General features: G+C 36.0%; 1 protein-coding gene across 1 annotated transcript in view; it reads left to right on the top strand.

Moving 5' to 3' along the window:
* LOC144965006 (transmembrane protein 98-like) overlaps positions 1-4,061 on the top strand; it is a 13,887-nt gene extending 9,826 nt beyond the window's left edge. Inside the window, exons 5-6 of the mRNA XM_078899851.1 lie at positions 1,023-1,143; positions 2,379-4,061. Of these exons, the coding sequence (XP_078755977.1) occupies positions 1,023-1,143; positions 2,379-2,510 (253 nt within the window). The 3' untranslated portion in view covers positions 2,511-4,061. The remainder of the gene's footprint in view (positions 1-1,022; positions 1,144-2,378) is intronic.
* The last annotated feature ends 6,233 nt before the right edge of the window (positions 4,062-10,294 follow it).

The following is a 10,294-nucleotide window of genomic DNA, read 5'->3' as shown; positions in this document are numbered from 1 at the left end:
AATGGATTGACACTAGTAGTAATGTATTACATGATATTAATAATACAAAACTATGTTCCTGTTATTTTTACATTTCGCTTATGTTTGATCGAGAGACCGAGAAATGCCCTCCTTTTTGACAAATTGCTATTATCATCACTGATAAACGGTCAAAGTTAAACCCCCTTTTTGTTTGCTGATACGTTGTATCCAGCTGATGGATGTTGTGATATTTTACCTAAACACATAGCATCAGTACAGTGTATAGATAAAACGAAGTTGACATCATTCAGCTCCTTGTTATTGTTTTTGACCAGCCATTTTCATAAGTATTTCCCACTAAATTGTATTAATCAGACTATAAATATTTAAGGTTTCACATAGTTTTATTTGTAGGTACGTTATATCCGGCGAACAGATGTGATTTTAATTTTAAACATATAGCATCAATACAATGTATTGAAAGGAGGAGAGAGTGGACAGAGTGGCTAGAATTTTTGACTATGTATTTACTTAATCAGTGTTAGTAGTAGTACAAGTACTTTTAGGAGGAGAGAGAAAAGGAGGTGGAATATGACGATGACGAAAAGTAAAATTAGAAAGAGAAAAAATCATTGAAAAACTCAACGATAGCATAATTGCAACCATTCATCTATTTTTGTTTTGTGTTTAAAAAATTCTAAAGTAGTTCATTTAACTCAAACAATAGATTCGGTTATAATATTTTAATTTGCGGAGAACCTGTTTTAAGTCATTTCCCCAAATAATACTTGTTCATGGTTTTATATCATTTTAATTTCCACCAGCCAGATTAAACATACCACCACACAAAACTGTATGGAACCTTTAACGTTTATAGTCTGATTGATATAATTTAGTGAAACTAATAACTCATAACTCATTTCTGTCCAAAAATAATCAAAATGGTCCAAATATAATCAAAAAGAGCTGAGTGACGTTAACTTCTTTGCTTCTATAACGACTGTTTCAACCCACCAATTTTTTTATATCACACTTTTTTCCCCTATTTATGTCATCTTCAGGTTTACAGCTCTGGTGTTGTCTGTCAAGCAGTTGGTATTGGTGACCAAAAATATTTGCCGCATGTCTGGGAAAATAGACTGGATTGACGAAAGTTTACATACAGTGGAGGACCATTTAACAGTGAGTTCTTGTTGTTAAAGTAATAAACAAGAATGAATTTAGCAGTTTTCCAAATACCTACAGAATGTTTTGGGCTCGAAGCAATTCTTCAGCTAACAACAAAATATAATTTAAACATATGATTTTTTTTAGCAATGTATTTATGTTTTCATTGTTTTTTGTTGTTGACTGTAGAAGGGTTATGAGCCTGAAACGTTCTGTTTTTGGCATTTTATTCTGTTTGAAGCTGTTATATTCATTTTTGTTTATTACTTTATTTACAGTCCTCAGCTTATTATCACTTACTGTTGTTGTCAGAGAGGGCTTTGCAGTCTTGTCATATGATATTTGCCTCTGGTCCTGTAGGTCCCAAGGTTGAGACCTTCTAATATCAATGAAAATTTGAGTCTTTGGAAAAGGCTCTCTACACACATTCTCTTATTGACAGTGTCGTCTCTGTATAAAAATAAAAACCCATCAAAAATGCAAAACAATTTGTAGCCGCGCCTCGTAGGTGTCATGTCTTGGTCTACATGTTCCATGTTGCTGTTGACTTATGATCCCTTTTAAAGCATTTGAGCCCATTAAAAGAAAAGAAAAAGCTGAGCATTTATATATCGAAACATGCTTTACATGAAGGATGCGACATGACGCTTGAAAGCCAATAGTGTTTTGTGGGGTTTTTCTTCGACAGAGGCAATGTTTTAAACAGCAAGGTACTTATTTTACACATAGAGAATCTGAGTAACAAGTCTTTTCCAAGGACTTAATTAAGCACCACTCAGAGCAGGACTCTATCTCTGCTTATCTGTCTGAAGGCAAGTGTCTTACTACATGGCTGTAAAGAAAGTTAACCAATGATTATACTGGCCTGTTTTATAGCTATGTGGTCTAGTGGCAAGACACTCGCCTTTGGATCGGAAGGTCCTGGGTTGGAGTCCTGAGCGGTGCATAGTTGAGTCCTTGGAAAAGGCTCTTCACTCACATTTCTCTCTTTGTACTCAGGTGTAAAATGAGTACCTGGCCGTTAACAGCATTGTCTCTATGGAAATAAATTGTACTATCACCTAACAGGTGTCTTGTCTTGTCCTACTGCATGTTAAGTGTTGCTGTTGGCTAGGGATTCTTGTAAAGTACTTTGAGAATGTTTAGTGGATATAGCGCAATATAAAAGCTTTAGGTTTTGGTTTTTTTTAGCTTTTTTCCCTATTGAGTCTGAGTCATGACATTTCATTTCCTGTCTTGTCATTGCCCAGGTCATTCATGAGGCCAGAGTAACTCAGGATGAACAGAGTCAAGCGAGATCGTCCACCTCCATCCATGCTATCCAATCACAGAGCTTTCATCACGGTTCTCCACCGGACAGAAATGACATCTCTCAACTTTGAAATTGTATCACATATTCATGGTTTCTATGATGATGTAACTTGTGTGAAATCAATATTTATCAAACATTAATGGATACTTTTACACCTTACTCTTAAGTGATTATGACTTCATTTCTGTTTGTTAGTCCATTTCACGCCAAAGAAACCGGGATTAATTCCGTCTTCAATAGCCTAATAGCTCCGAAGGACTACTATCGTGATAGACTTAATGGATAATAGATTGTTGCCTTTTCTTCTTAATCTTTATAAGAACAAGACTGTGTTTCTTCCACATTAAAAATTTGCTCTTAAATTTCCTGGTGGGAACTATGCAGCTGAATTGAATTAGAAGAAAACAAGAAATATATGATGTCAAGTCTTATCCAAAGGGTAGCAAGCAATTGTTATTGTCCATTTGGGTCCCAACACCTCAAAACAGTGTTATTATACTGAAATGCTTCAAATGCAAAAAGATTGTAATATGTTGGGTGAAAATTATTTTTTATTGAAGACAGTAGATGGAAGTTTCTGAAAGAAAGAAAATGATAATAATTCCACTTTTCATTGAGTCTTCTGCCCCCCCCCCCCCCCCCCCCTCTACATCAACACTTATTCCAGCCATACTTATCTCTGAGAAGTCTTAGATCCCACGGCTTAAAATTGTTAGCAACGATGTGGAATGAGCTCTATCAGTTGACTAAAAGTATTTTCAATAAGCGCCTAAAAACACATCTTTTCACTTAATACTTGTGATTGAATTTTAAATGTATTTTATGAGACTTATGGATTGATGGTTTTGATGCCTTTACTTTTTCATGCTTGGTTTGGTCTCGGAGTCTTATTCAGAATTAAAATGCCTTCAGGTTTCGATGAAAAGTGCAAGAGAAATATGCTTATTACCATAAAGATTTAAAATTCAGTTTTTGATATCTACATCTCACTGACATAATGCCGTTTTGAGAAGGTAGGTCAGGAGGTCAGTTGCTGTGTCTTCTATTCCCCTTCTGTTTTCCAAGTTGTTTTCTGTCATTGTTCTGGAATGAGATTACTTGGTTTTGTCCTGGCCCTGGCCGGAGTCCTTGACTGAGAGTGAAACTGAAATGTATAGTATTAGTTTTGGGAGATGATATTTTTTTTTCCTTGAAAGTCATCTCTCTTTTATATACTGTAATATTTCTGTTTGGTTTTGAATATCATGTTTTGTAAGCATTTGAATATAAGTCTATTCCTCTTAGTGAGATTCTGTGCTTGTGTCTGGATGAGACTTTACGCTGATCTTAAAACTCAGTACATTGATGGTGTGCTCTGGAACCCACGTCTGTTCCCTATTTGAATCTTTCCCCTTTCTTTTCCATTTTTTCATGTGCTTTTCATAAATCTATGTTAAATGTTCAAATAACAGTAAAGGCAACTGTTTTCTCATAGTTTCTAGATATTACGTAATTGTATGCACCGAGTTTCAGGCTTGGAACTGCGATGGGTCCATTAAAAGTCATTTTTAAAGCATTTATTTCTTTTTTAGTTCTAGTATTTAGCGTAAACATACCCTTCACACCCTCGCGACACAAAAAATGTAACAAGTGCCTTCTATACAGAATGTTGTTCAGCAAAATGAGCTCTACAACACTGTTTAGTATTTATTGTTGTAATCAAAGCAATTCTTTAAATGTTATAATGTACAAGAGAAATCAGAATGAGAAAATTGTTGGTTGCATCGTAAAGAATGTGACGATTTTCCTATGGTTGGTAAGGAGAAGGTTAAGACGAGGGGTAAAGATGCTTGTGATTGGCTTGTTTGCGTTTTGATTGAATGCACCTGTTTATGTCATCCTCTTCTTCTATGATGGTGTGCTCTTTGAATCTACATCTTTTCCCTATTGGTGCCATTTCCCTTTGTCTTACTTTTCTTGTGTGCTTTTAATTGTAAATCTATAAATTTTTTTACTATCCCATTTTCCTCCTTCTTACTGACGCTGAAATGACCTAAATATGTTTCAAGCACCATAAAACCCTTGAAAACAAAACGAACAGACTTTTTTCTCAATCATATTAAAGATTGGGCCAGAAAACTCATCCTTTAAATATTGGTCAATTTAAATGATCTTTAAATTGGCAAAAACTCTCAAACCTGGGACTTCACGAAGTGTGCCTGGATATAATGGGACTCGGCTACAGCAGGGATTTTTTTGCTAGTCCCACTATTCCTGTTGTGTCCGAGTTCCACTGTATATATTTTCCGTTCTTTTCAACTACTTTTATAATTAACTGTACATAAAAATGATGCCATGATTGAAGATATTAATAATATATGTATATAATTTCTCCACAATCATTATATTGTCATAAGTTTTGCTCATCAATTCATTGTTAGTGAAACGCAAATATCTGGGAAGGGTTTTTTTTGTTGCCATGGTGGATGGAGTCACTCTTGATGCGACTTCTACGCCCCTTTATCTGTTTTCCTTTTCCAAGTCCCTCTCTGGCCCTTAGAATGAGATTACTTCGTTTTTGTCCTGGCCATTGCTGGAGTCCTATACTGAAAGGGAATCAGTAACAGGGGTGTTATCATACAGTTTTTGACCAATATTACATAACCTCGGAGAAAGCCCTCCCAAAAACAGTATATTGGGTATACCGTCAAAAGAACAATTAATTTATTCTATGTTCGACATTTTATCCAGTTCTTGTCTAGGTCTTGAATCATTCCATTTAAGTTGTTGTGGTTATTATTATTATTATTATTATTATTATTATTATTATTATTATTACAGTCAAACCTGTTAATAACGACCACCTAAGATCAACGGCCAAAGTGATCGTTATATACAGGATTAATGACGGGAGGGGAGGGGAGGGGAGGGGGCATGTCCTCTATCTTAACCTCGTCTTATTCAAAGCATTGAACCCTATCACAAGTCATTGATTATTATTATTGTTGTTACTGTTATTATTATTATTATTATTATTATTATTATTATTATTGCAGTGATGCCAAAACTCCGGTTTCACCGGAAAAAAAAAAAAACGGTCTGGAGCAAAAAATTCCGGGTTACAGGCAACTTCCGTCGAATTCCAGTGAGGTTAAATTGTTCCAAGGATACCTCCCCCCCCCCCCCCCCCCCCGTCCAGTCACTACTAATACAACCACCACCACATCATCATCATCATCATCGCCACTGCTGCTACTACTACAACCACAACGACCATCACCACCACACCACCATCACTATTACTACAACCATCACTACCACTACTACTACAACCACCACCACATCATCATCACTATTACTTCTATTACAACCCCCACCATCACTACGACTACTTCTACAACCACCACCACCACACTATCATCATCACTACAACTACTACTACATCCACCACCACCACATCATCTTCATTACCACTACTACTTCTACAACCACCAACACATCGTCCTTATCACCACTGCTACTACTACAACTACAACCACCATCACCACCACATCCCTCCCATAGCGGGCAGGGAGGTACACACTGTGTCTTCTATCCCCTTATATCCGTTTTCCAACATGCTTTCTGTCTTTGTCTTGGAATGAGATTACTTAGTTTTTTTTCCTGGCCCTGGTCGGAGTCCTGGCTGGGAGGGAAACAGTCAAATGCATAGTTATTGTTTTGGGAGATGATATTTTTTTCCTTGTAAATCATCTCTCTGTTATGTATTAGTATATTTGTTATTTTTTAATGTATAATGTAAGCATTTGAGTGTGTTCCTCTTTGTTGGATTTTGTGCTTGTGTCTGGATGAGACTTGTAGGTGATTTCAAACTAAGTACATTGGTGGTATGCTCTTGGAATCTACATCTGAGCCCTATTTGTTCTCAATTCCCCTTTGTCTTACTTTTTCTTGGGTGCTTTAATTGTAATTCTAGAACTTTTTACTATCGCATTTTCTTCCTTTTTACTGGCGCTGATATAACCTAAATGTGTTGCAAGCGCCGTAAAACCCTTAAAAACATAAAAACAAACCACCACATCATCATCACTACTACTACAACCATCACTACCACTACTACTACAACCACATCACAATCCCTACCACCACTACTACAACCACCACATCACCATCCCTACCACCACTACTGCTACAACCACCACTTCACCATCCCTACCACCACTACTGCTACAACCACATCACCATCCCTACCACCGCTATTACAACAACTACCACATCACCATCCATGCCACCACAACTACAACCACTATTACATCATCATCTCTACCACCACCATCACATCACCATCCCTGCAACTACTATTACAACCACCACAACGCTACCCTTACCACCACCAATACTACTGCAACCAGTGTTGCAAGCGCCGTAAAATCTCAAATCTCTCTCTCAACAACATACAATCACCACCACCACCACATCATCACTGCTACTACTACTTCAACCAGCACCACCACATCATTAGCATTACCACTACTACTACAACCACCACTACCACATAATCATCACTACCACTACTACTACAACCACCACTACCACATCATCATTAGTACTACAACCACCACCACTACATCATCATTACTACTACTACAACCACCCACACCACATCATCACTACTACTACTACTACAACTACTTCCACTACTACAACCACCACCACCACATCAACATCACTACCACTACTACTACTACAACAGCCATTATCACATCGTCACCATCACTACTACTACTACTACAACAATCACCAACACAACATCATCCTCACTACCACCATTAGGTTTTGGAGCTCTACTTCATTTGAAATAAGGAGACTTTGGGTTTGTATTTGGCAATGTGTTTATATATCATAATATAGTTCTAATCAGTTGTCTATTTCGATCTATACACTATTTAAATACAATACCAAATATCATCCCAGTTCCCTTTTTTTGTGTGCGGAAATTCCTCTTTTGGCATTGAAATTCCTCCTGGTGGTGTCTGAAATTCTTGTGAGTCAAATTGAAAATTGGCGTCTCTGCTATTGCAAAACAATGTAAGAAACATCCCCTTCTAAGCTGCCAAAATCGTATCTTGTGAATTTAGTTGCAAGTTATATTTTTGCGGTTTGTAGTATGAGTTAAACCATTTATGCAGGAGGTTGTTGATAGGTTCATTCCCAGTTGCTTTGCATTTCCTCTTCTATAGGGGATATGATGCCTCATAGTCTGCAGTGTGTTCTGCCTTCCTTTTAACCCTCTAGTGTTTAGTTATTTTTAGTGGAGTAGATAATGAATAATCTCAACTATTGTAAATCGATTATATACATTTATATAGACTTGAGCATACGGTACACGCTATAACTATATGGTCTTGTCATTGATGTTTGCAGTCGCATTTTGGTTTTCTACGGTCACTGATGAATATACTCAGCCCAGAAACGATTTCATTGGTCCATTAATCGCCTTAATTCCAACTTTTGTTCTTGTGAGTTCTTGAGGTTTTTTTTTATCAAAGAGCGAATGGCTTTTTTTAGAATCTTGACCCTTCAACAATTGGTCGCTCTGACTGCTCACGTGTCAACAGCTGTCAACTATGCCTTGAGTTACCATTGACAATTTTGACAATGGTCATCTTATGGTAGCATCACAATCACCACCTTGATGAATTTATTAGCCAGCTATGGCTGATAGGTAAAAGGTCAATTTTTGTTCTAGTTATATTGAAAAAAATGTGACTTCAAATTCTTCAAAATTATATTTTTTACATTTAGTTTTTAGCTATTAGGCTGACTCAGAAAGGTGTCAATATTAGAATTAAAAAAAAATTATTCATAATTTTTTTTTCTGTTTACAATAATCGTCATCAAAACCATGTTTCACCACTAAAGTCGTAAATTGTGTCCGAAGTTTACCAAATAAAGTGCAATGTCAATAATTTCCACCCGCAAATCAAATAGGATCCAAATCGCAATTTTTACAATATTTTTTTTTTTGTCAGCAAATTGATAAAAATTAAAGCTGAAAACAACCAGTGAAACTGACAAGACTGTCATTTCCTTCACTGCGATTGGATTTTGCTCAGTGAGTCCAGTCTTGACTACTCTGCCCATGAATATTTGGCCATTGTCGGTTTTTGTCAGGTTGAATCGGTAATTAACTCTTTAAGGTGTTGACTTAACCATTGAAAGTGAAGTTCAAATAAGTGGTCTTCAGTTCAAGTGGTCGCTATAGCCAAGTATTTGCCCATTAAGATCACGACTTAAGATGGTCTTGGCTTGGTCGTGTCAGGGACATTTCTGTTATACAGAGGTAAAATATAGAGAAAACAACTCAAAGGGTGTCAACAGTCAACAGAGCTGGTCGTTATGTAGAGGTGGTCACTAAGGCCGGTTTGATGGTATTATTATTATTATTATTATTATTATTATTATTATTATTATTGTTAAATTTATTATTATTGTCAGAAAGATATTATCATCACATCATTATCATCATCATCATCCACATTCTTTGTTTAAAACGTCCTTTATTTAACCACTGTCATTTTAAAACTCTTAATTTATGTGGGATGTTTTTTTGTTTATTTTGTGTTTGTTTTTTGGGGGGGAGCCTATATTTTTTGTATTTGTTTCTTTTTTTTTTTTAATATTTTGTTTTATTTATATATATTTTTGTCTTTATTTATGAGATTTAGTCATTTCTATTCGCATTTAAATAAAAATTGTTCAATTTTGTGGGTTACAGTATACAATCATACGCGTCAAGATTTTATTTTAACTTTCAAGTCAAATTCATGTTTACAGTTATTGTAGATAACTATTACTATACTATAAAACACATTCCTCACCACCATGTTCTATCAGGTATCCTTGTTTGAATTATTCCATCTTAGTGGTTTACCGTAAACACGAGATTTAATCGCTTTAAAATATTTATCTATTTTTTCAAATAAATTGTTTTGATTACTGTGATTCGTTGTTTTACTATAATTGTGTTATCTTTTGTTATTTAGCTATACAACCGGGGTTCTCTCTAGGGCCAGGAGAAATCAAACGCAGGGGCCGTCTTTATGTACGCAGACATATGCTTAGGCTTAGTCTCTGACTTTAGTCAAGGACTTGAAAAAATCGGAATTAAAAAAACGTAGTTGATAGAGAGCTCCACACCGTGCGTGATGTAAGCCCACGATGAATGGAGTTTGTTTTTCTAGCTTTTTAATGCTCATGATTAATAAGTTTGTTTTTCTAGCTTTTTAATGCTCATGATTAATAAGTCTGTAGTGAAAAATTATTTAAGGACCAATTTGAATTTTTGTATCTATATACAATGCTGTGTACTTATGATATCCAAGCATGAATCCCTGGGTGGGGTTCCCTACATCCACAGTGGGCAGGGAGGTACTTACCATGCCTTCTATCCCCTTATATCTGTTTTCCAATATGCTTTCTGTCTTTGTCTTGGTATGAGATTGCTTGGTTTTGTCCCGACCCTGGCTAGAGTCCTTGGCTGGGAGGGAAACAGTCAAATGCATAGTTATTGTTTTGGGAGATGATATTTTTTTCCTTGTAAATCATCTCTTTGTTATGTATTATTATATTTGTTATTTTTAATGTATAATGAAATGCAAGCATTTGAGTGTATTCCTCTTTGTTGGATCTTGTGTCTGGGTGAGACTTATAGGTGATATCAGACTAAGTACATTGATGGTATGCTCTTGGAATCTACATCGGATCCCTATTTGTTCCCAATTCCCCTTTGTCTTACTCTGTCTTGGGTGCTTTAATTGTAATTCTAGAACTTTTTACTATCCCATTTTCTTCCTTTTTACCGGCGCTGATATA

The sequence above is a fragment of the Berghia stephanieae genome, chromosome 2 (assembly GCF_034508935.2).
Source record: "Berghia stephanieae isolate SIO BIC M18660-M18661 chromosome 2, UCSD_Bste_1.3, whole genome shotgun sequence".
Taxonomy (NCBI): Eukaryota; Metazoa; Mollusca; class Gastropoda; order Nudibranchia; family Aeolidiidae; genus Berghia; species Berghia stephanieae.
Note: the sequence above shows the minus strand (reverse complement) of the source record. Positions and strands in the feature narration are given on the sequence as shown.